The sequence below is a fragment of the Chinchilla lanigera genome, unplaced genomic scaffold (assembly GCF_000276665.1).
Source record: "Chinchilla lanigera isolate Chin_1 unplaced genomic scaffold, ChiLan1.0 scaffold00029, whole genome shotgun sequence".
NCBI lineage: Eukaryota > Metazoa > Chordata > Mammalia > Rodentia > Chinchillidae > Chinchilla > Chinchilla lanigera.
In genome coordinates this window covers 21,932,374-21,959,937 of record NW_004955430.1, presented here as the reverse complement: position 1 = coordinate 21,959,937, position 27,564 = coordinate 21,932,374, and the positions used below count along the sequence as shown (strand labels likewise).

The following is a 27,564-nucleotide window of genomic DNA, read 5'->3' as shown; positions in this document are numbered from 1 at the left end:
TGCCGCTGAGCTAAATCCCCAGCCCCTTACCCACTGCATTTCAATTTTCTCAAATGGGCCCAATGACAAATACCCTTTTAAATCTCAGGAATATACATATTAAGCCACTTCAGTTAACTTAAAAAAAAATCCCCCTCCAGGATCAAACAGTTCCCTTCAAATACTCACACCAGGGTTCTCAAATTTTTCCTAAAATATTGTTTGCTGGGCCCCACTCCCAGAGTGTCTGACTCAGTAGTCTGGGTTGGGGCCTGAGAGTCTTCATTTCCCTAGAGGCTCCTCCCGGGGCTCCTGACTGAGGAATGACACCTTGAGAATCACTGCTCTAGGGCAAAGAAACTCTCCGCCAAGGATAAATAATAACAGGGCCCTGGTGAACCACATTTGATAAGGACACGTGCCAGGCCTGCTACTTCCTGAGCACCTCTTCCCAGCAGGCAAACAGGGTCTGCACTGACACAACACACACCCACTCTGCAGCCTCAGACACCTGCATGGGAGCGCGGGCCAGGCGTGTGAGGGACTGACGTAGGGGAAACCAGGCTCCACGTTCTCAAGAGAAGAAAACTCACCTTCTGAGAAGATGATGTGGTCATTGCATTCTTCAGCACTACAGGCGCACATAAAGAAAGTCTCGCCAAGCACTTTTTTTTCCTTCATAATGCACTTTAAAGAAGTAGCATCTTCCAGGATAAATCCGTGGTAGGGGAGCTCAGGGTCATGGCAGACCGTCTCTAGTGTTATGTTCTCATCATTCTTCCGCCTAGGGTACAGAATTCATTGAGGAGAGGAAAGAGAGAAAAAGGAAATGAATAAAATACAGTCTCTGGGTGGAAAAGCAATCTGGTCATGAAGTTGTTGCTACTAATGGCAGCTGGTTTCTGTTCTCCACCACTAGCAGGGTGTTCCATGATTTCCTGTGCTTTCTGTACTCATTTCTGTTCTTTCTTTGCTCATTCCCAGAACCCATTCATGATTATAAACATGACAGCCTTCTGTGGGGGTTGGCCTGAGAGAGACTTTTACACATTAAGTCTACTTGAATTCCTAAAGAGGAGAAATGAGAAAACAGAAGATCCCTGTGTACTCAGGGTACTTTTAAACCTACACCCAGAGTGCACTGCAAGGCTCACATCGCACCCTTAGCTTATGTTGAGCATCAAGGTCCTCTCCAGCTAGACTGTTTTCGAAGAGGACGTCTGTCACAGTGGCACAGTCCCTTTTGTGTTTGCTGGCCCACAGATAGGTGAGGGGCACAGTCCATGTCAGCAGCTGGCTTTATAAGCAAAATGAGAAGCAACATGCCAGACAAAAGTGCAATTTCTCAAATTACTGGAAGGAACAGGAAAAGAAAAATAAATCACCTGGGAAAGAACTGCAGGGTGTTCTTCATTCAGAGATCAGCAAAGTATTTTATGCTATCATGAACTAATTTCTTTTACATTTCATGTCCCTCTGTATCACATAGTTAGGGACTAATTTAGCTAAGGGCCCAGGCAATATCTCACAAGGCATTTTCTTAGGCCCTAAGAAGTGCTTACTTGGCTCTTCATGGAGATGACACTTAAAGATGACACGATGAATGCCCACAATTATAATTGCAAAAGCCAAAATAAAACTTCAGCATTCTTGGAAAAGGTTGTTACCTCTCCCACACTTCTCTCTGCTTCTCTTGTGAACATTCCATGTGAAATGATTCAATCCAACACCATGGCTGGTCTGACATTGGCCCTCCCCTCCCAGTGCTATCAGATATAAAATGTCTACCACCTTCAGCGGCAGTCTGTGTATCTAGACACTGTACCTACGGAGGAAGTGTGGGGAAGTCGGAATTCGGCCTTTCATGATGTCCAATCACCGCTGCAAGTGTAATCCTCTGTGAGAGGGTTCTCAGTGCATGTACATGACTACATACACGTGCACGGGCAGTAATACACACGCGTTCTCATACACACACACGCAAACTCAGTCCTCACAGCAAGGAACACGGAAGCTAGGCTACAAGGAAGAAGCAACGAAGTCGTACCTTTCACCAGGAAAGGAGTGGGCCTTCCCTCTGGGGAAGAGCAACTTTGACTGCTACCATCTTCTTAGTGTTTAATGCAAGAACACTGAAGGATAGTTACATGCCAAGTAGATAATTAGAGCAGGAGTATGAGGAGAAGAGATCAGCTGAACCAGGAGCAGAAGTGGTATTTATTATATCCACGCAGCCCAGAAGTGGTTCCAGTATCAGCACACATGCTGCTGCATGAAAGAGCTTGGATTCCCAAACAAAAGCTCCAGTGGACACAAAGAGAGCAATCCCTCCCTAAATACAGTAGATCCTTCCTGTTACAGAAGGAGCAACAGCCAGAACCTTACTCTATGGTGGTTATCCCAGAACTAAAGGAATCTAAGTAAGTATCACCATGATCACATAATAAATGACATCTATTGAATTTTTTTAATTTTAATTTTTATTACTACATGTTTGCAGCAAATGATTACATGCATCATGGGGAACTGGTGCATGTATATAACACACCTTAGTTCTTTTTACCTCCCTTTCTTCCCTTCCCTTCCCCCTCCAACTCTTGACCCCCATCATCTCTTGTTTCCTTTTCTTTTTCTTTTTGAGATAGGGTCTCACTATGTAGCTCAGACTGGCCTCAAACTCATGGCAATCCTGATTCAGTCTCCCCAGTGCTGGGATTATAGATATGTCTTATCACCCTTGGTTTCTATTTCCTATTATCTATTTCTTAGTTTGCTCTTTAATTTATTTATATTTGGGTTCTCATATAAGAGAACTTAAACTCGTGTATCTAACTTATTTCACTTGATATTATGGTCTCAAGGTGCAACCATTCTCATACAGATGTATGCTTCTTCACAGCAGAGTAGTATTCCACTGTGCCTATTTAAAAACCTACCTATCCTTGACCTCAAACCTGCTGGGCAGTCTTTGCAAAGCCTTTAGCCATGGAACAGTTTTATGTGTATGCATCTGCAAATAGGTTTTTGTTGGGGTAATTTGCTTCTGGAGAAAATCATGGTAACTCCTCCTTGAGAAGCAGAGGCCAATGAACAAATTATAAGCCATGAAATAGCTGTTCTGTAACCACCAGGCAGCTTTTTCAGAGACTGTTACTTTCCATCTTCTAGCTACTCCGAGAAGTAAAACTGCAGAGAGAAAACGACTATAATACTTAAGTCTGGACAATAGCCTTAACTGACTTCTCCACTTACTCCTATAACAGAGCTTCTTCCCAGGTGGAACTAAGCTTGAAAAACATCTCTTCACAGTGTTGAATACAGGAAAAGAAAACACAATGAAATAAGTACAGACTTCTTTGTACTGCAAAGTTTGCACTGAGCTCCTAGACAGTTTGCCAATATCTACTGCAAGAATTAGCGTAAGGAAATTAAATTTGGCTCCAAAAATATTTCCATCCTTAGCAAAAGCTTAAGCATTTTAAGTGCAATGGGTACACAGCTGAGATTAGTTGGATGAATAAATGTGAATGAATGCAACAGTAAAACCAGTGAAAGCACTGAAACCCACTTCTTGGCTGCTCCTTTGTTTCCGTACTCAGATATTTTAGAAACAACGCCCTGTCCAGTTTGGGATTCCTGGGATCAGACGTTGAGGCTCTAAGTGTTCTGTGCAGAAGGTTCCGGACAGGCACCTGTAAAGGACTCCAGAAAGCAGGACTGCACAAAGGGAGGGGATGAACTGCACACAGGCTGCAGTAGAGGCCTCAGTTGATCTCTCAGAAGTTCTGCAGCTGGAATAATCCTTAAGAGTTGTCCCAAATTGAGGTAAATGGGCCAGCAATTGATTCCCCTGCTTCAACCAACAACGGGATGCTGACTGCCCATGAGGAGCACGGCACATGGGAAGATCATCTGCTGTCTGTGGAGGGGACGTCCTTGGTGGGACTAAGAATGGTGCTCTGCAATCCCATTCAGGAAGCAAGCAGCTCCGTCCTAACGAGGGAGCAGGGAGATGTGCAGAAGGATGCACCACGCTTCCCTCTCCCGTTTCAGTACTCGCATGCACAGGAGTAGTGGCCTTAGGAAAGACAGGTTAAAAATGGCATGCATTTAAATTAGAAATTCTGCAGGACCCAGCTGTGCCCTTGCTAGGTATCTTCTCCAAACAGCCTAAGTCATCGTACAACAGAAATACATGCCTATCAAGGTTTACAGCAGCACAATTCATAATAGCTAAATATTGGAAGCAGCTTTCATACTCATCAACAGACTACTGGGTAAGGAAAATGTGGTATCTATACAAAGGAATACTACTCAGCTATAAAGAATGACAGATTTGACACATTTGTAGGAAAATGGGTGCTCTTGGAAAATATGCTCAGTGAAATAAACCACACATGCAAATTTAAATACCATATAGTATCTCTCCTCAGTGATGCACAGTACAAACTAAGAAAATGATGAAGGATGGCTAGAAAGGGACAAGGGGATGGATCTCTTGCAATGGGGAAGTGGTCCAAGGGAACAAGGGAGGAGGGGAGGAGGAGGGGAAGAAATAGGAGGAATAAAGAAGTTCCATGTAGAACCTAATAACCCCAGTCAATGTAAACACTACATGAGCTAAAACAAATAATATCAACAAGTATGGAAAAGGGGATGGGGAATTGCAGCAGGGGAGGAAAATGAAAGGGGAAAGGGATTTTAAAAAAAGATACAAGCTGTAGTATGTACCTGTAACCACTCCCATGGACTATAAAGTCCATGAATTGTGAACATATACTAATAAAAGTTTTAAACTTATTTAAAAATAGTGTTCATGATACTTCCCCTTCCTAGTTGAACACCAAGGAGAGAGGGAGACTTCCTCTCCCTAACATGCTCACCACTTTTGAAACAACCCACCCCTTTATCCAGACAGACCAGAGGCCCATTCAATCGTTTGGACTTGATTTACAGGTGAGAGAGAGCAAGCACTCACACCGCAGCGGGCGCCAAGGAAGGAGGGGCCGCGAGAACAGAGGCACACAAGGAAGCAGGGAAGGCACCGAGGCCAGGTCTCAGTCCTTCCTCTTTGAATCCTTCACCTTCTCTGGAATTCATCTCACTTCCTGAGAAGGAAGTCTGGTCTCGTGTTGGGAAACTGTGATTGTGAAACCTTTTAAACACATGTTGAGCACAAATGTATTCACTCTCAAATGTTATGGGTCTTCCCGCCCCCGTTCAGAGTTTGGCAAAATGAGTTTATTACATTTTCCCCCTGATAGCCTTTCAGTTTCTCTCAGAAGAACACATGTCCTCTTGTGCTTGGACTAACCGTGTCTGACTGCGTCAGCCGTTCCTCAGGAAGCATGCTTTCAAAACCCACATTCACATGTGTTCTTTTCCTCTGAATATACTCCGTCAAGAATCCCTTTTTCAAATGCATTCCCAGAACCGGGCAAGCATGAACTTAACAGATACACTAAGTTGTCTTCACAGGTCCTTGCTGCTAGCATTCCTTCAGTTCCTAAGAAACCTGTTCGCCCTCTTGTATGTATGGAAATCCACAGGGTTTCAAGACCTATCAACAAGGCAAATCTGGCATCTAGAGAAAGTCTTAAAGGCTCATTCTCCAAAAAGGTGAAGCAGTGCTTGGGTTTACATTCTTGTTTGTGAACTGGCCAGAAGACACATAAGCTACTTAAAAAACATACAGCTGATATATTCAAAATATCTGAATAAATCAGCAAAATGTTAAATCCCATTAGTGACTTTACATCTTTCATAAAACTGGGACTCTTCAGGCTCAAGGTTGTTTATCTCTTGCTCATGCTGTTGACCCACAAGCACAAATTAACAAAATAATTCCTGAGTGCCCACAGCATGTGCACGACATACTACTTGAGGTATTTATATATGGGAGGGTGTGAGTTGGAAGGAATGTGAGGAAGAAGAAGGAAGAGTAGAGAATTTGATCCTAGACAAATAAGGAGCTCTGGTCCAGAAGAAAGCTCGTTCGCAGCCCAGCTGTAACCCAATGATTCTGAGTGCTTCTAAGTGAGCTCTGAGGGGATTGTTTTTCTCCCTTCTCTAATAACTCGTCTGTATTGCGGTTTTTCTTCACCAAAAGCCAACCTTTTACCTCCTCTCTTCCCACCATGCAGAACTGAGATTGCCTTGGAAGAAGAAAGCTCTCAGTGTCACTCTGGGTACTAAGGAGGTGTTAAATGACTAAGAAGAGGAATCACACTTCTTGATATAAGGAAGGCTTTCCACAGATTTATTTTAAACATTGAAAGTCGTCTTATACAAACACACAAACAAAAAGCATAGAATGGCTCTAGAGACCACATTTAATAATTGAAAGAGGGGTAGATGGTCTAAGTGAAAAGAAAATGGGGTAGATGCCTATGCGGCTTATGTGCCTCAGCGGGCTGTTCGTTCCTAAATGCTCTAAAAGGTTCGCCATCACTCGCTTAAGGTCTGGAGGCGCATGGACCAAGCACGCACACATTACTGATAAATGGGAAAAGAGACACTCCTTCAAAGGCTCCCTTACCATACGGCCACACAGACTTCGTTCGGCTTCTCACAGATGGATGTGATGCTGCAGTTGCTCAGGCAGGATTTCTGATTGTCACAGGTAGAAGATCGCACGTCACAAAATTTGCACAGTTGTGCAAATTTGACTGCACCATTGGCTTCAGTGGCCATCATGTCATTATTAACTGGTGGGAGAGAAAGATAGAGTGAATAATTATACAACAGCCGGGCAGCCTGCCAGTGAATTCCAAAAGGTGTTATGCAGTTTCAAATGAACTTGATGTCACGAGAATGTATAAGGAGAAAGGCAAAATAAGTCCTTCACCTCATACTAGAATTCCCTCAGTAAGCAATTTATAATGAAAGCCACAGTACAGAAATAGTGGTAGAGGGGCAGCAGCTTCTCTTTGTGCCCCTGATTATCATAAAGCATTCTTTCTATAGAAACACCTTATGATCCAATAAAAACCCAACTGATCCACTGCATAGTGCTGGGTACTGTGAGCACAAAATAAGTACCCTTAAGGAAACTGTGGTTTAGCTGGGTGAAAAGAGGTGGAAACCATCCAGCGCAGGGGAATCCAAAATGAAGGGAGGCATAGACGATGTCGGAACCAGAGAAAAATCATTACTCAAATTGATAGACAGAGGTCACAGCCAAATAGAGCTGTGAAAAACAAAAGGGAGCAGGCTGCCTCAAAGGGGAAGCTCTTCCTGGAAGCACAAGTTTGCCATGATGTAGCTACCTACACCTGGGACAGCTGTAAAGCCTGCGTAAGGCGTCTGGTCTATGACGTCTGACTTCGTCCCACTACACTGAGATGATTAACCAGCACTGACAGAGAACCTCCTAGACACTTCCCAAAAGGCCCTTGAAAACCGGTTCCGCCTCAAATGCCTGTCAGACAGCTCCCTCTGCGTCCTCATCCATTATCGCTGTCCTCACTCCAGTCCTTTTTCTCCTTACTTGACCCCTTTGAAGGCACACAGGCTTTCCTGAGAAGCCAAGTTTGTTCTATTTCCGACCTTTAAGTTTCCAGAACCTTTGTCTGGCTGCTTTTCAATTTTCTGGTTTCTGATTAAATATCATTCTCTATCCTACAACTACCTGAAAATAACTACCATAGCACTCTTTTTATCTTTTGTACCGATTATATGGGTCACATATAATTGCCTATAATCTATCCAGCAAAATGCAAGTTCCATGAGACTTGGTCCATCTTGTTGACATCCTGTATCTCCAATAACCAAGATGAGTACTTGTCACTCAGAAGGTATCCAAAAATTTTTCCTGAATACATGAGTAAACAAATGAATACACATAGGAGTAATTATGAGGAGTTCACATTTGCCCCATTATACCAAGCAGGAGAGGATACAGCATTCTCCACTCAGACTGCCAAGGAGTAGGATTATAAACATAATCTTCATTCACAGTCATTCAATCCAGTATTAAAGACAGACTACTTTTGCAATAGATATGCATGCCAAGAAGCAACAAGACAGGTATAACATCTGATTCTTTGTCTTTTTCCTCAATGGGACCCATTTCTGTAGGTGATGGTATTAATTAAAGACATATCCTGGACAGCTGAGTGAAGTATGACAAGGTTATTCTGCATTTGTCCAACAAACACGAATTAACACATAATCTATGCTAGACTAGGAATGTCTAGGCATTTAGATTGCACATGGTACTGTGCTAGTCACTGGCCCTTTGCAAGGCGGGAGGTGCTTCTCCAAAACAGCCCTTTGCAAAGGCCTGAGCAGAGCCTCCTATGTTCTCCATGTGGAGAGAGCCTCCTATGTTCTCCAAGGCACCTTCCTACCTTGACAGGAATGGTTTCCCTGCCCTTCCGTGCTACTGTTTGCCCCGTAAATTTTAGATATCTGTCACCAGTACTTTGACTTGAAACCTTCCCTGCTGTTTGGACACAGCACCTGTTTCCTGGGTCTCTAAAAATATAAACATACATATATTTAAGATTTGCTTTCTTGTGGTAACATTAAATATAGAAGAAAAAAATAAAGCCATTCATCCCTTTCAGGCTCAAGTTCATTTCAGGAAGTATATTTTTAGGTAACAAACTATTTTGAAATTCTCAATGCCTCCCAGACCAACAGCTTGATGGTTAGCTAAAAATACAAGCAGAAATGTTCTCTGAACATTGTGTTAAATTTGGGACTAACGCAACAATGAATATATATTTTTTTCTACAATGGCTATATTTGGATTCACTCATGCAACAACTTATTTAATCTTTTAGGTTTCCCTATAAAACAGTGCCAAAACAAAACAAAATAAACAAAGAAAAATGAGACCATATTTTCTATACTTGATTTTTTTCCTTAGGGTTTTTTCTGTTTTGCGGGGGTAAAGTGTATGTTTTTGAAAAACATCTACTTGCTGATTGGGAAAGTTTGGTGCTTTTAAAATACAAAATAAACCACTTTGACTTAGAATTTGGCCTTCCAGGTTAAATGAGTGGCTACAACTTTGAGGATAGGGTATTATCAATCACTTGGGGAGCGTGGTAATTAACGAAGCTGGGTCCCACTTGAGATATTCTCATTTAATTATTCTAGAGCGTGGTCTGGGCATTAGGAATTTTAAAAGCTGTCCACGTGACTCTAAAGTGTACCCATTGTTGAGGACCCTGACCATGAAGAGGTTGAAAAAGAAACCCAGCACATCCCCCTCCAACACATAATTTATATGATGGTAAGAAAACAGCTTTTCCATAAAGCTGAAAGAAGTTCCCTGGAAAAACACACACCTAAGAAGATACGATTGGCTTATTTACAACTTGATGGAAAAGAATCTTCTGGGCTGGCCAGTCCTTTTCTACCAAATGCCTCGAGTGGTGAGGAGTGATAAGATAGAGATAAAAACAGATGCAACCGTGGCAGTGACAGCTATGGGTGTGCTGACAAGTGTAAGTGGTCTAGGTCTCATGCCTGAAAAACAGAGCCGAAGGGGATGAGACAAAAAGGATCATTAGAAAAGAAAGTGATAGGAAAGAAAGGAAGAAAAGGACATCAATTTGTACAGCTAGGGGAGCCACTTGCATTGCCGTTTGCAAATGGGGCTCTGGAGATGAGCAGGTGCCCAGTGCAGGCATCCTTAGAAGGATGCAGGCAGGCATCCTTAGAAAACCTCTGCTGAACTTTGGGAAAAAGGCAGAGCCACCGGTCCCTGTTCTTGGAGACACAAGCATATGACAGTATGCAATGGAAAAGCACACCCAGAGAGCACCTAGTGTGTCCGAGGAAGTGTGCCTAAGTGAGAACAGATCATCTCATACGCATTTAGCCAGTGACAACTCACTTTTCTCCTCGATGCAGTAGAAGCCACCACCGTGAGGGCCTGATCAGAATTTGTCCTTTCCTTTATACAGGAAATGTTTACCACAGTTCAAAAACAACCAGTGACTCCTATTAGTTCACCCCAGGAGGCTCTTCACCTTAGCAGTTCTGGCCAGTCCCTGAAGGCACACAAATTTCCAACCCTCGCACGCAGCCCATATTCTCTTTCCCTTCCATAATAGAGGTTCTGGGGCCTTTGTACGTATGTGTGTGGTGAGACTGTCAGTTTAGTTCAGAGGGCAAACTAAACTGACCTTTGTTATGATCACCTAATTTTTATAAAATAAAGTCACTCTGGAGTGGGGAGGAGAGAAATACAAACTTTTGCTCACCATTTTAGACTACTTTAGAGGATTCACAGATTCCTTGAAGGTCAGTAAGCCCCAAGTGAAGAATCCCAGGCCTACCTTGGAGTTCTGAGGAGTCCTTGATGACACGTTAAGCAGTACACAGTGCTAACCAGGGTGGGTGGAGGGTGAATGAAGTAGAGGGGTGAGGGAGGTGGTCACTCACTGTATGCAATAATGCATCTATGTCTTCCAATCCACAGGAAAAGATCATTGCAGTCATGGTCTTATGCACCAGAAAACATCTTCTAATGTTTAACACATGATGTTTGAGAAGCCAGAAGAATTTAAAGGCTAAGAAATACAGACACGTGAATGGCTAAGAATAATATTATTCTAAACAACCCACAAAATCCACCTAACTGACTGTTGAGCAAACCCTAACCCAAACTCAGAAATATTTCCAATCTAATTGTCAAAGTACTCTTACGTATCTTCAGTTAAGATATTCTATTAAGGTGATAAATTTAAATTACTATAGATCCTCTGTAAGTAGGTGACTTTCCTTAAGGAATTTTCTACCCATAACACACAAATTAATTATTCATAAGGTCTCCAAAAAGAGGTTCCAATAAGAATACCTCTAGCCTAGAAAGTCATCTGCTGAAGGAAGTGAACCTAGCAGCTTCTCTCAGCACATGACAGTATCACAGGGTCCATCATATTTCACTTCTCTACAAACCATCCCATGAGTAATATCAAGACCTTCACCCATGGCCACACTGCCTTCCTCATTTCATCTCACATTTTCCCCAAACTCACTGCCTAGTGCAAGAAGTTCCAGGTCTGGAGACTATGAATGAAGTGCTTAGCTGTGTCTATTTCTGGAACAGTACCACTGTCTTTGAGGGTCAGAGATGAGCAACTTCATAAGCCTTAGTTTTATTCCAGACATATACTAGGAACTTTAAATATGACTTTGAAATCCTATTAACTGAGCAGTTAGATAAAATTTTTAAGATTTCACAAATAACCCTAAACACCTTGCCATAAATATAGTTATGTAACTCTGAACTCATGCTTCTATGTATTATTGCTTTCTGACATGTTTTGGGGGAATTTAAGAATGTATTTATTCCACAAACACCTGTGGATGTTTTGCCTAGTGCTATGTATTTCATACCAGGGCCAGTGAAACTGACACAATTAAATGTAGTATATCAAAGAATATCCCATGGCAAGAAACAAATAGAACTCACTACGCCTTAGAGCTTTGCTTCTCAAATATTAATGCGCACACACACCCTCTGGGAATATTTTTAACCTGCAGGTGTGAGGTAGTGTATTGGCTCATATAATTGTGGGAGCTGTCAAGTCTGAATTTATAGGGTAGACTGGAAGGTTGGAAATGCAGGCCGGAATTCATGCTGCAGTTCTGGGCCAAATTTTCTAGGAAATCTCAGCTTTTGTTCTTACAAAATGCAACTGAACGGATGAGGGCCGCTCCCATAATAGAGGGTAACCGCCTTTATTTAAAGCCAGTTGGTTGTAGCTATTAATCACCTTTACAAAATACCCTCACAGAAACACCTAGATTCTTGTCTGCATGAAGCACTGGGTGCTAAGCCTTGCTAAGTACACCTAACACTGTCCACGCCAGCTGGGACGTGAGATCCTGTTCACAGGTGCTGCTGTTGATCACTGCATGCTGAGCCTGAACACTATGAAGAATCCAGTTTTTGACTGGCCATTGTTTCCCTTTCTATATTGACTTTGGAACTGGAAAAGTTAAATACCTATTTCTCACCTTTTTATGGGTACTTCTCATCTTACAGTTCTTTCCATCTGCTTTTCTCTTGAGCCTGCCCTCTTTAAATGATCAGAGGCCCAGAGGCGCTGATCACCATATGGGCATGCAAGTGAAAGGCTTGTTTTTTGAAAGAGGGTTTTTAATTGCATTTGGCACTTCAAAGTCAGACACTGAGGAAACCATCTGGTAGACAGCCGCTACAGTCTGCACTGCTGGCAGCACACACCGCGGACTTTGAGACCAGGTGGGACTAGTGCATGGGTCTGTCACACACGTCCTCCCACCCAGAACGAAGAACAAAGTCCAGCTTTCTGGGAGGATTCCCTCATGACTTGTCTTTAAAGAAAGACATACTCAAACCAATGAAATGGTTTGGCCAATTACTGCAACCAACCAAACAAGAGAAATATTCCTAGTCACAGATGGGAATATTCTCTTTCTCTGAACATCTATTGCATAAATAAAACTTCTAATACAACACAGTACTTGCTTTTTAGTTTGAAAAAATGTGTCTGAAGGCTGAATCTCTGTGTAATTATCAGTATCTTGATCCAAGAGGAGTGAAGCTTTCTTTCCAGTGACAGTCCCGTGCGGTACAAGGGTTTATACTGGGGAAACATCCCAGCTGACAGGGAGAGGATACTGTGAGCAGAAAGGAAACAGAGACTGGAGGCCTCAAGGTAGCAATTTTACTCATGTAAATGTTTTTGTAGTAAAAAGACTTTGTGAAAAATTCCCAAAAATTACATAATATTTTAATGTCTCTTTGAAATGGTAATGCTTTATAATTCCTACTTTGTAATAAGTACAGTAATACAGCAATAAGAACTCGACAAATTCCAGAAGAATCAATGCTCATTGGAAATGAATAGCAAATCCCACAGGTGCTCTAGATTGTTGTGAAAAGAGAAACGTGGTCTTCAACACTAGTTTCTGTCCATGTCACCAGAGAATAAAACCAAAGTATTTCAACCAGGTGTGGCATCCCATGCCTGTTATACCAGCATTCTGGAAGGCTGAGGCAGGGGCATGGTAAGTTCCACCCCAACCTGGGCAACTTTAGGAACTTAGCAAGACCCTGTCATAAAATTAAAAACAAAAAAAGGACTAGAGTTGTAGAACAGTGATTGAGAATAGGGTAACAATTTGATAAACTGGCCAATACGTGAGACACTCTCATAAAGCTGGGATGTGAACTGTTAGAACTTCTTGGGATTATATGTCAATGGTATCTTTCAAAACTACAAATAGAAAGAGCCTTTCACCTGACACTTTCACTTCGAAGAATGTATGCTGTTCACTGACAAGTTCACTGCAGTGTTATTTGTAGTGGCAGTTGGCTTGCAAATAACTGAATTGCTTATTAGTACAGCACTGATAAAGTAGATGCATCTGAACAAAGCAAATGGTGCAATGGCAAGAAACCAGGAGGCAGCTCCATCTTTGGTTGATGCCCAGGCTATAGCACTAGAGAAAAACAGCAAGGTGTAGATCAAAGTAAAGAGCCGACTCCTGGGCTGGACATCTAGAGATCCGCTCTCCACCCTTCCTCACTTCCTCTCTTCACAAGAAGTTGGCTTTTGTGGACATTAACCAGCTCCCTTGTTCTCACGCCTCCATTAACTTTGGCCAACATGGAGACACAGTAGCATACTCGAGAAGCAAGTGGAAGTGCATTTGGAGAGTTTGTGTTTGAGGATTTTCATCCAGCTGGCTAAGTTTCTCACCTCAGGCTGCAACTTCTCTCATGAGAATCATTTCCAAGCCTCACTTCTGCCTTTTCTTGTTCCCTTCAGCCACTGAGAGTGCCACACAGTCTCTGAAGCACGAGTATCAGTCCACAAACACACATCCTTCATTTACAGAGGGAAAGGCTGAGGCACGAAACTGTTTTGGATTTGTACACTGTTAACAGAATTGGCTCAGCTGAGATTAGGTTTATAAGAAACAAGGAAAACTGAGGAAGCAAAGAAAACATCCTGGAAGAAGCACAGCAGCCAAGAATCAAATCCCAGATTTTGTTCACTTAACCTCAAAACACAAATACTCTATCATAAAAATGACCTGTATATACTTGATGTCTGGATGTCTATATATACTTGATGTCAAACACTGTCACAGGCTGTGAAAGTCAAAGGGCGATAATCTCTGAATCTTAATGCATTTTAGACCATGTTAAAATAACCCCAGCCTAAATTCAGTATTATGCAGGTAATTATGAGTGAACCAGAGTGTTAGGGAGGATGTGCGTGTATGTGTACATGCGTGTGCCTGTGTACGTGTATGTGTGTGTGTGATTTCATCAGGACTCCTTCAACTGAGCAAATTTGGGTTTCAGTAACCTTTAGCCCCTGAGCTTAATAGTTTACTAGAATTGCTTTTTCAAAGCACATAAACATAAATTTGTATTCACCGAGCAAGTAAATTAAAAGATTAAGGAATGATTACCCATATTTCAAACAAATTAATCCAGTGATGTACTTAAATTGAAACACTGATGGTCCCTTTAAACTATATTTTAAAATATAATTTACAAGGATATGTTAAGACACCATCCATAGACTAAAACATGTTGTAGCCAAATGGAAAAGTACTTGCTTCCTTCAGTGACAAACATAAAATAACTGAGCTGGACTTTCATCACAGCCTGCCCCATTTCGCACTCCCAACCCAAATAATCCCAAACAATTTCTAAATATGCACAGTGTGCTCTTGCTTATGCCTGAATTTCTTGGATCACGGAAAATGAAGTGCAGTTTGAGTTCTCTCAACTCTTGCTGGATTTGGCTTTCTTTTCTACTGTGTTAGTCCCCTTTTTGTGAGGGGTGGATGGGTCTATGTCCCAGAGGTAGGTCATATAACAGGAGACAAAACCTAAACATTCAAAATGACTCCTGCAGGTGGAAAGATTTATATCACTGTCATGGTAGTAGTTCAGAATTCTAGCACTTTGCCAGATTAAAAAAAGCTATTAGTTCTCTTATTCAAACTCCTTCACCTTTAATAGGAATCAGGTGGATAAAAAATACACTTCTGAAATTAGAGGAGAGATGAACAGTTTGCGGCAAACATTATCTTGGCAATTTTAGATTTTTATTGATAAGGCTGATTTTCTCAGTGCCTTTGTCTGGCAAATCTTAAATGTTGGGATTTTTAGATGAGCCAAAATTTAGAATGTAAAGGTTGGGACTGTAGCAAAGAGGAAGCCAGTTGAAAAAATCAGCATCAATACAAATAGACAAGCAAGTGCAAAGAGTGGACTATGGTACTATTTCAAAGATTTTCAAAATAATAACTTGGTACTTCATGTAAAGTGATAGCAACTGAGAAAAAAAAAAACAAACCTCTCCCTCACTTAATAGAACTCATATGATGCATTGCAGCAATGGGATAAACAACCCAGAAACTACTGAAAATAAAGATGATCAAATAACTCTCTTGGTGACAGTCTTGGTGACATTGGTAACTGGCACCAATCTGACAGAGGCAAGATAATGAGCATACAGTTTATGAAGTTTTATAGCATTCCAATTCAGCTAATGTAACTTGTTGCTTATTAGTAAAGTTACCCAACATTAACAAATGTGCAATTTATCTGCTCTGTGAGGACCTTCATATTTAATGCTAGTGGAAAGGACAGATTAAGACAAGGCTCTTTTCTCAAGATGCTCACATGTTTGTAGAGAGGAAAACAACAAACAGAAAAAATGATTTCTATCCAGGAAACTCTGGAAATGGGAAAAGTTTAAATGAAGATGTTCTTTTAATTAAGCTATTCACTAGGGTCCCAACAATTCTTTATTTGAAAGCACTGAGACAACTTAAATGGAAATGCAAAAACGAATACAAAGTCTGAAAAAAACAGATTTATTAAAAACTACTGATGCTTAGAGAATCAGAAAATTAAGCACCTGAGTCAAGCCATTTGCTTCAGCTAAGTATAAATTTGGTCTGAACATCAATTTCCTGTGAGATGGGGATTTTCACTAATCAATTTCTCTGCAGAGGCTCCCCTTCCTCTTCTAAAATGTCCTGTAATGTTCTGGCACCCGAAAGGTTTTTCAATTACAGTTTTATGAAGTATGTAAAAGTATTAGTCAGAGCAGATGACGCTCATATTTTTTTCTGCAGGACGAAAGCCAGAACTACTATTGTATTGGGGGAAGGTGCACCTTTTAACAGTGATACAAGGAGACCTGAAATTCTTATTTCAAGGAGTCAAATAACTTGAAAATAGGGCTGCAAGATGCGAAGCAGAGGCTGCCAAAGGTGAGCATCTAAGATGATGACAGCCTATGGTCATGTTCCTTTGGCTTATACTCTTCTTTGTAAAATGCAAACTGAAGTTTAAAGTTAAAATGGTTCCCCTGAAAGCCAAGATTTTCAACTCTACTTAAAATTAAAAAGATTTCACAACAGTGGGCCTGTACTGTCCCCTAGCAACCGTTCCCTGATGGCAGCACACGATGGACCTGTGAGACGGTGCCTGTACCGCCAAGTTCACCTCATGCCTGCCAGTCCCTTGGGTCACCTGTCTCCACTGCCTGGCCCCTGCTGCTCTCTGAGGCTTTATAATTAATGATTATTTAACCTGCCTATTTAATTCTCTCTTCCACTGTAGAGGTTTAAATGGAATGTGAAATCATGATTTAACTTTCTAATAGAGATATTTCCGATCTACCCTAATGTGTGTGGACAATCACACTTTAGGTCAAGGAAAGGGGCTATCTGTGTTGGAAATCAGATCTGTGTACTAATGATAATAATTATTACCACAATTTATTGGATGCAGACCAAATGTTTAGTCCAGTACTAAAGGTTGTGATGCTTATTTTACTTGTGACAACAACCGTGTAATTTTGTTATCATCATTTTTTTCATGGGGAAACTAAGGGGTGAAGAGGAGAATAAAGGCAATGAGAGGCAGCCAATGAGCAGCAAAGCCAAAGTGCAGGAAGTTCTCAGCCTTCCCGAGTCTCATTCCAGTAAAGGTAATGGCACTGGGTCTTGGCAAGTAGGACCCGGGGAAAGTATGTAGCGAGCCAGGGAAAGAGCTTTTAGGGAAAGAGTTTTGGTCCTTTAGAAATACACTTTGGAGACACAAAATAAGGGCAGCCTAGTGAAGTCCAGGTGTTTTGAGGTCACAGATGTAAATTCACAGCCTGCCATGTATTTGTTGTAGACCATGGGAAATCCACAGCTTCTTGGAACCTCTATTTCATGATCTACGAAATGGTGCCTTATAGGATGAAGATCAAAAGCAAACACGCTGGAAGAACATGTGGAAATCTTCAGAGCAGCACTCAGCACTCTTGTTAGAAAACTGTTCCGTGCATTGTCTCTCCCACCAAAGAAAATTACAGGAAAGGAATGACAAGATAATTAAGAGCACAGTAAATCTACTCTTACTCATCAATAGAATGTAGCAGCTTGATGACTTCTAGAAAACCATCAGGAAATTTGAGTAAATAGACAAGTTGAAATATAATAATTTTCTGTTACTGCGGTGCTCCAAAGATTTCAAAGAGACATAATGGAATCAATCATTATTACCATAAAGCTCCCAAGAGTGCTTAGGATCATTAAGCAACTCTTCTAGAATCAAGTAATCTGATTTAAAAATATTGTTCATAACCAGCTTAGAGGGACTGGGGATTTAACTCAGCGGCACAGCGCCTGTCTGGCAAGTGCGACGTCGTGAGTTCGATTCCCTGTACTGGGAAAAAAAAAAAAGAAATTTACATAACCAGCTTAGGTCTGGCAAATAGACAGTAATTTAAGAATCATACTCAATTTTTAAATCCTTTGCTGATTCTTGCATATTTATCAGGCAAGAGCTGATCTGCTTTGGCTTTGAGACACTTACTGTGTCATTTGGCAACGTCCTAATGAAATTATCAAGTTCAACATGCAGAGATGGGAAGGCAAAGAGGCGCCTGAAAGTTGTGGAATTCTAAAATAGTGAAGTAAAGTTATGATTGGCTTGCTTTCTTAATGAAATAAAATCAGTATGCCTTAATTCATAGCCCATGTGAGAACTGGAAAAGAATACAGTATAAACAACAATTTTATTAGATATTTAAGTATCTAGTTAAGAAGTGTTCTATGTCATTCACTGTCTAGAAAACAATATTCCTTAATCTCCTCTCCTTGAGATCATTTCCTTTTGTGAAAATTAATTCCTTCATACTGCTACACAATTTCTCCTGGAGAATTTACCATACTGGAATCAGCAGGCTGTTGTAGAGAATATCGGGACCAACCCAGAGCTAGCTTCATGTTCTTGAGCAATTATTCCATCGCCCACTCTGTGGGGCTCTATTTTGATCTTAAACACAAGTGGGCTGTCCATGATGATGTTTAAGGTCTTTTGTATTTTGAAAAATATTCACAATGCAACTTTAAAAAGCTGCACAGTTCAAACATGTCCACTGTCGACCTGTTGCCCTGATTAAACTGAATGAGATGCTATAATTTAACCTATGAGAAAAATGTTTTCAAGGCCACATGATTTGTATTTTGTTTCCCCTGTTAAGAGACTTGCCCTCTGTACCTTCCTAGCACGCAGTATAAGCACTCCACCTGTGTCCAGTACTCATCTGCTAACTTAGAACTGGTCACTGCAGCTCAACAGGATTGCAAGAACAGAGTTACAAGGCTCGGGGTAGTGGCGCACACCTGTAATCCCAGCACTGAGGAGGCTGAGGCAGGAGGATCGTTAAGAGCTCAAGACCAGCCTGGGCTACAAAGTGAGCTCAAGGCCAGCCTGAACTGCATAGCGAGACCCTGTCTCAAAAAGACAAAAACAAAACAAAAAAAAAGAACAGACTTACAGTGTCATTTGCCTATCACAAGGTCAGGAGGAAGGAAAATTATGTCAAGTGACAAAGGATCACTTTCCACCCAGACAATGTAGGCATTTCCTCTAATTTTATGGAGGATGTGCAGGAAAGTCTGATTTAGAGCAAAGACATTTACTGTAAGAATTTAAAACAGCAATCCTCATCTTTATAAGTGTCTACTAATGTTTACTTTGAATGTGCTCTTTGGGTTCAGCTTGGATGATAAATAAGTAAAAATAAAAACAGGCATGATTGCATAAAAATATTCTACTGCATGATCAACATCCTAAGTCCATCTGATGTTTATGAAGCTTAGTCTGATTACTATTTCATAGAAGAAGAAAATGTTCAACTTTGCTGAAGTTCCCAAGCAAGGGGCTTTAAGTAAGCTGCATAAGGTAGGGATTATCCTGTGCCTTGTTCCACAATGGGCACCTTCAGTCCAGAAGCTGATACACAGTAGTGGTAAATATTGGTTGAACTAAAAGTCAAAATTTAAAGTGAAGCTCTTTCTGCCATGCCACCTATTTAAGGCTGATTTCCCCCAAATGCAAATTAAAGAAGAGAAATACATTCAGTTTTAAGGAACTAAAAGTGGAAACTATTCCTAGTGCAATTTCGGTGTAATATTAAGACAGTAATCTAAAGAAAATTGGGGGCACTTTTACTGGATAAGTAATAGCCAGACTATGTTGACTAACCGGCACGTGAGGATGGAAAGGCACGTGCAGATCCACTTTGGCTCCCGAGAGCACCACACACTCCCAATCTCCCCCTCCCGCCCTTCATGTTTTTCAAGTAGAGGAAATGAAATAAAAAAGAAACAAGTTTCATGCATTGTCAAGCCTTCAAGAAAGGACCACAAAGGGCAGGAAATTTGAAATGAAATCTGAGAATCTGCCCTTAAACTGGGCAGTTTTGCTTGTTTTCTGAAACTGTTGTTGGGTGAGAAAGTGTGATGTTGATGGCTGCCTTTCTAGGCCTTACACATGCTGTCATGACCTTCACGGTAATTGCGGTAAACTGCACAAAGGTCTCTAATGAGGTAAGCAGTGTGACTTGTTGCGATGTCACCCTCTTATGAGTGAAAACCCAACTCCCTTCAAGGCCAAACAACCCCACTAAAGTTGCTGTCTCGGCCGTGTAAGCTTCTACAGTAAAACAACTAAGGCTGCATAATGGAAAAGAACAGAGCTTTATTTCTAACCATTCTGGAGACAGGAAAGTTCAGCATCAAGTTACTGACTGACAGGTTCAGTATCTGGTGGGAGACGTGTCCTTTGCTTCCAAGGTGACACCTTATTGCTGCATCCTTGGAGGGAGCAAACACTGTGTCTTCACATGGAAGAAGGTGGGATAAGAGCCTAAGCCACGCAAGGTCGTGAGTTCGGTTCCCGGTACCAGAGAAAACCGCCCCCCCCCCCAAAAAAAGAGCCTAAGCCAGTTAACTTCAGCACTCCTTACAAGAGGCTTATCTCCTCAGGTCTTAATTCCCAAAGGACTCCACCTCTTATAACTCCAACAATGGAGATAAAGTTTCAACATGAATTTTGATGAGATGCATTCAAGCCTTTATAGCTGCTGAGAAGAAAGAACAGAATTTACAAAATAATGTTGTCACCGAGCTGTGGAAGAGTCAAAATACATCCAGGCCCCATTCTTAAGATGGAAAATGAGAACCATGTACGAAGTTTTTGGGGGTGCACTCGCCTACCATAGGATTAGAACATTATGCTGACTACTTCCCTCTACGCAGGATAGACACATTTGTATACTGAGTAACGTTTGCACCATGGTTAAGGATAGAATGAGTAAATTCAACATTGCAGTGTTTTTGACTACAATGTTTTCTACTTAAGAAGAGCATAAGCTCTAGTACGGACCTAACTTTGGCACCGTTAGTTTATCTCCCACTCAGATGTTCTTATTCATTAAACCTACCTCACACTAGAAAGCCAAAAAGTGTGAAATGTGCACGGTTAGCGTGACTGAGAGGGTGTTTCAGGATTTCTTACTCTGATCTTTTCACCAATACCAGTGAGATAAGAGACTGATCCCAGTTCTTGAGAAGTTAATGTAAAAATGTGTCCTTATAAAATTTTACCTTACAAAAGGAAGTAAAGATGAGAATTGTGGGTGAGTGGGCGAGAGAGAGAAGAGATGGCAAGCACATGCTCTTGGTAGAGCATTGCACTTCCTGCTTCCTCCAACCACAATGTTCTCAACCCAGAGATCTGCCTTCCTGACTCGAACCTCTGATCAAGAATAACATATCAAAGAGCCTTTCTTGAAAACTCTTTCTGCAATTACAAACACATATACACCATCACTCTGCTCCTCAGCCTCTACTTACCCTCAGATACGTTAGTTAAATCCTATGTGTGAACTTCAATAGACAGACGTAGTTAGTTTAGTTCTCTGCTGCACTCTCCTCATTTGAACCCTGGCTGGCATGGTACCTTGCCTGGCACTCAAGAAACACTTGTTAATAGCTTTCTATGTCTCCAAGTTCCACATGCCATCCTCAGGTCCAGGAAACACTTTCTACTCTTCTGACAAATCCTTTTTATTTACAAAAAGTGAATACATATTTGCAGTTGCTGGACAAGGAATCATAATGTGCCTACAAAGAAAACTGGACAACAGAGGAAAAACATACTGAACCCAAGTGTGAGGGTTAAATAGTTTTTATAAGATAAAAACCTCAAGGATTAATCAGTCAAAATTAGTAATAAAAATAAACCGTTTAGAAGTCAGAGTTTCTTTCCTGGAAGGAGCTGGTTCATGAAGATGGAAGGCCACAGAGGTCCAAGAGAAATGGTGCTTCCGGGACAGACTGTCCTGACATCAAGGGCACAGTCCAGAGCCACCTAACAGCCAAGGCATTCTCGGCTGCTTAACAGTCTCATGTGGCCCAGAATACAGAAATATTTTTATCATCATACAAAGTTCTACAAGAATGCTGACCTAAAGAAATCCAAAAGGCCTTGAATCTCCAGCTTTCAGGAACATGTGAAAATAAGGACCTCCGGGGACCTAGAAGGAGATGGAGGGCAGAGCTAGGAAAGTCATCCTACCCGATCATGGTGGCACATTCCTATAAATAATCCCAGCACTGTGGGAAGCTCAGGTAAGAGGGTCACAAATTGGAGACCACCCTGGGCAACTCAGTGACTTAGCAAGATGCTGTCTCAAAATAATTAATAAATCGATATTAAAAATTGAAAGGGCTAGATATGTAGCTTAGTGCAAAGGCCTTGGCTTTAATTATAAGAAATAAACAAAAAGGATAGACAGGAGGGAGAGAAACAGAAAGAGAGATAAAAACAAAAAAAAGACAGACAGACAGACAGGGGTTAGAAGGGCTGTGTTACTAGATGGGCTGTGCTACTAGTGTGGATGCCATTTATTTGTAATTAAGTCCAACCCCAAATTCTCAAGGGAAAATGTCTTGCACTGAATGGTTGCATGGCTGTAGCATCGCCGCTGAGGGAGGAACGGAAGACAGGCAGGGGTAAGGGCTGGGGTTCCACACAGACCACTCAGCCCTGAGTGGCAGCAACAGGAGTTCCCGAAGTGGAAGCAATGGACCAAACTAGGTTTGCAACAAGCTGAAACCTGCAAGGGCTCCCATCAGCTGGCACAGCCTCTCAGAATGCAAATCCCTGGGCCTAAGATAAAAGGCTGGTTTTGAAAAAAATAAAATAAAACTTGCCTGACTCCTGAGGTATCAAGTAATTCATATTAAGCCCCATTTCAATGACTAACACATAATGCAGCACCGAGGCACACAGATTAAGTTTCCAGTCAAAGCTGACAGAAGCGTAAAGCGAGGAAATTAATATTTTTGAAAAAACACAGGCATTTTCCCCCCAAGAGTTTTCCACGGATTAAATTGCAGCATGCCAAATAAGGGCGAGTTTCTAGAACATAGCAGAGGTGACCAACGTGAGGAGAACTAATTCAGAGAGGAAAATCTGATGCCCTCAGGGGAAGCATTTCTGCTGGGTTGTGCTGGCGTGGTTAAAAGCATGCATTGCTCCAGAGCAAGGCTGCTCCTTGCAGCTACCTGTCACGTTAACTTCCCTTTCCCCAGGCGTCCCTCAGGGAGCGGGAACTGTTTCTAATCCCTGCTACACCATGCATACCAACCTGAAGCACTTCCTCCCATAATGTAATACCATATTTAGAGCGCATTTAAGGTGAAAGCCCAACACACAGATGACAGAAGAGTTCTGCTGGATCCTCCTACAGTTTACTATTAGAGCGTATCCCTAAATAGTATTTTTGATAACATTAGACTATAAGTTTTCAGAACAGAAACAGCCTGTAATTCCAGAGCACAGGCATTGGGAGATACAAATAATTTAATCTGTTTCACTTTGACTACAAAGGTTAAAAAATGACCTGCATGTGCTTCTTCAGGACTTGAGAACAATGAGAATTTTAAGGGTCCTCAAAAACTGTCCTGTACACTTTCGTAGCCAAGAGCCACACGTGTCTATTTAAGTTAACTGACATATCATAACATAAAATTCAGTCCCTTAGTTACACACACCACATTTCAAGCTACATGGGACTAGTGGTTACCACACTGAGCCGCAGAGACAGAAGGAATTTCCATTATTGCAGGAAGTTTTGATGAGCAACACTGCACTCTAAGACGCCTCCATCTTTTGCCCTAATGTCATCATTGGGGTTATGAAAGTAGAAAGGTTTTCCTTCATTGGACAGCTTCGGGGTGAACTCTTCGCTGTGGTTTACATGTTGTCCGAGCACCCCCATGCTCACATGGCTCAGGCCTGTCAAAACAGCCTAGATGTAATAAAGTGTATTCATTCAAAAAGGCCCGGTGCAAACACAAGATTCCTCCACATGTCAAATGGGATGTCTATCTGCCTACTTTTTTTTTTTTTTTTGGTTTTTCTCCGGTACCGGGAACCGAACTCACAACCTTGCGCTTGCCAGGCAGGCACTTTTGCCGCTGAGCTAAATCCCCAGCCCCTATCTGCCTACCTTTGTGATACCTGCAGTGGGGACATGCCAAGAAAAAGTCTGTGAGGAGGCCTGGTTAGGCACTCTCTAGAACTGATGACTGTTTCCTTGGTTTGTTTTCTCCTTGCCTTGCTCAAGAGTCAACTACACGCTATTCTGGATGAAGTGAGTTCTGGGCTGAACTCCCTAAGGACACCTGGGCAGACAGTGAAAGTTCTGGGGCTTTTTAAGAGTTCGTCCATAGATCCTTTCAAATGCAAAGAATGAAGTATTATTTTAAGAATATCATGAAGTGCTGATGAAAAATGCTAGCCCCAATATGGGATCAGAAATAAAGGAGGCCGGGGGAGACCTGATGGATGTGGAGGGTGTGCCATGGTCTCCTGCCTTCTGCTAAATGCAGAGACATAGCGTGTAAAGGGACTCTCTATCTTCGTGTTATGAACTCTTCAACTAAACAATGATTTCATTACATTATTTGTCCACTTAAAATTTCCAGTGACTCAGAATTAAGCTTTATCAGTATGGGCCAGCCTGTAAGACTCTCATAATCCTTTTATCAGAAGCCTTTTGAGCTGGTAACTCTTCTGCCATGCCCACCTCTAGCATTCCCACATCCTCCCCACATCTCCTAAGGGGACCACGAGGCCAAGGAGATCCCCAAGGTAGCCCGCCCCACCCCTAGGAGGTGTTTGGTGCCCTAACACCAGCTGTGAGGTCTATGTGATAGACTGAGAATGTCCCCTGTCCAATGGGGGTGGTCCAAAGTAGCTCACATGCTCAGTGCCTACTCAGCCACGGCTGATGGAGCTAGAAAATTGCCTCTGTGTCGCTGGGGTCACATATCCCTAACCAGGCACTTCCCTGCTTCCCTTCCCCTGTATCCTTGAAGCAAATGAAGAATGACCCTGGGGCTAATAGTAAAGTGATACTGCCTGAAGTACCTAGTCTTCCAGACCCAGGTCAACTGTTTGCTTCTTTGGAAAGGCATCCTTGCTACTCACTTCCAGCCCAACCCAAAGTGCTCTTTTTTTGGGGGGTCTTTGTTTTTAACCAAGGTGGCTTTTTTGATGTACTGTACTTATCCCATTCTGCAGGTAAGTTTTAAGAAGTAACAGAATTTTGAGTCTTCCATAGTTCTACTCTAGTATTTTTCTCATTTTTGCTATGCTGGATTTAATGTAAGTCGATGGGAGATTTTGAATCCAGTGAATGACTTTTCTCTGCTGTGGAATTTGAAGACAATATCTTGACCTTCTGGTCAAATTCTTTATTTGTAACCTATTTAGGCTAAGCTAGAGGAGTGTTTCTCAACCTGGCTTCCACACCAGAACCATCGGAGGATCTTTTAACACAGTAAAGATGCCGCAGCCTTTCCCAGGGCAATGAGTCAGGACACCTAAGGGTTTGGCTTGGGCACTGGGATTGTTTCAGAACTTCTCATATGATTTTAATGGGCAGATAGGGCTGAAAAATAAGTACAGTTTGGGAGAGAATACACTCAACGCGGAGTGGGAAACTCAACATGAAAAAGCCTAGCAGTTAGAACAGGGCAAAGACAGACTGCCTGCTGTGGGTGAGGCTTTTCAGCCTTGCTTGTGCTGGCTGCTAGAACACTGCAAGCTGCCTTATGCTCCAACCTTGTTAGAAATGTGTGCGAGTGGAGTCAAGCCCAACCTGAAGAATTTCCTTCAGTGACTCAAACTCTCATAACATTTTGGGAATGAGGCAGGAGTCATAAACATAGCTGCTCCAGGCACTCGGTTGTCATTACATAGATTCTTCCTGGAAGATCATTTTTGGATTAATTCTTAAGTATGAATTTTACAAGTTCCTATTTTTTAAAGAAACTGTTTTTTTAAATCCTTCACCAATTGCCTAGGAGACAATAGGCTTAAAGGAAGATCTGTTTGAAACATCTGAGCACCAGGTACCTTGAGGAAGCTGAGTTTCTGAAGTGCTCAGAGCCCACAAGGCAGTGTGAAAAGTCAGTTAAGGTGACCAGTGTGAGAAAGCGTGTCTCCGTTTTGATACTGCACTGGAGAAGTGAAGAAGACAAGTACCTCCTGAGGTCAGGGCTAAGAGTCACGCATGAGCGTTCCCTTCAAAATACCACGGCACTGGCTAGGCAACACAACAAGTTCAATTAAGTCAAGACAGCCCTGAAATTTAATTTCTTTTCCTACTGTGTGGTATTTTTATTCCATGAAACAGATACATCCTGAACACTATCTATATCCCAGATCTGAAATAAGGACCTAAAACATTCTGAGATATACAAAATTTGAGGGTTTTTTTTTAATACAATGGCATCTGCCTTAATAGAAATCAATATGGAAAACATTACTATTTTTGAAGAATTATATAAAAGATTTTATTCCAGAAGACCTAGTATGACACGCCTTTAAAGAAAGATCTACATATAGAAGTTACCCTAGTATCTATTACAATCTGAGCAAAATATTGTCAATTATAGTGTAAATTCCTTAATCCAGCCATTGCTTAATATAGCTCATCTCTGCTAAAGAACCTCCCCTGATAAGGAATCTCGATGACTCTCATGCCCAATGAAGTCCACTAGAAAAAGCATCCTGATCCATGAGGGTAGAAAAGAAAACAGTCCACACCATGGCCTGGGAGCTAATGATTTAGTGTACCCCTTCATCACAATTTAATACAATGACATTAGGTATGACAAACTTCTCTTTCTGTAGTACAGAAAAACTAACATTTATACCAAACAAGTTATAGGCAAGCAAGAGTAAAACTTATTTTGCTCTGCAGGCAAACAGAAGACAATTTCTGCCAATCAAGGTCATTTTTTTTATCATATCCTTTGCAAATGTAAATCCTAAAGGTAGGCTATGCTATTCCTCAAGTATATACTTTTATGTAAATGTATTTTAACTGAATATTAGATGCCGATGCTACTTGTGCTACAAAAACAATTTTGTTCTCTGCATCTCTATTCAGATAGTCTCAAAGTTGTGGAAAGGAAACCAATGTTAATACATGCTCTCTGTACCTACATGGTGAAGCAGAGCTCTTCCTTTGTAAAGGTTCCTGATTATGCTGGGCACTTTGACCTTGAGGAAGGGTGAAACCACGGGATTGTAGCAACCAGCATAGTTTTTATAAATGGTAACATTTGTCTACTGACAATGGTCATGAAGGCTCACCACACTGTTTAAAAAATAAGAAAGAAGTTACCCACCCCCAAGAAAAGAGGAAGATAAAAATGACTCATTGCATAACTAAAGCTCCAGCAAGACTGGTAGACAAAACCCTCAAAGAAGTATGACTTGAATGAGAAAACTGTCCTGCCTTCCAATTTTCAAGGCATCTGATGTCAGTCCTTCCATCATCTCTTCTAAAATTTACTACAAAAATATGAAAATACAGTGGTACCACACGTTAGTCTTAGATTTACTTATAAATTAAGCAATGAGGGTGCACAATCATTACAAATGGTGAAGTGATGAAAAAAAGGATTCAAGATACATTACACAGGTTCAGTGAATGAACGGTCCTATTACAGCTTAGGAAGATGGTCTCATCATTCTGGGCCTCCACTTCCACATCTGTAAAATGGTATAATTATACCCATCTCAGAAGGTTGTTACCAATAGTCAGTCTGATATGCAAACTAAACTGCTTTGCAAATAATAAAACATTCTACCCATATAAGGAATTATTAAAAGTTTATTATAACCAGACATAGTCAATAATTTCTTCAACATTGTCTGACTACCTTTTCTCCCCT

At 41.5% G+C, this 27,564-nt stretch overlaps 1 protein-coding gene across 1 annotated transcript in view; it reads right to left on the bottom strand.

Annotated features, from left to right (window-relative positions):
• Positions 1–27,564, bottom strand: part of Tgfbr2 (transforming growth factor, beta receptor II (70/80kDa)) — a gene marked incomplete at its 5' end in the record, with an annotated part of 80,351 nt that overhangs the window by 39,751 nt on the left and 13,036 nt on the right. The window contains 3 exons of the mRNA XM_005387519.2: positions 573–763; positions 6,518–6,686; positions 27,308–27,382. Coding sequence (XP_005387576.2) covers positions 573–763; positions 6,518–6,686; positions 27,308–27,382 — 435 coding nt within the window. The remainder of the gene's footprint in view (positions 1–572; positions 764–6,517; positions 6,687–27,307; positions 27,383–27,564) is intronic.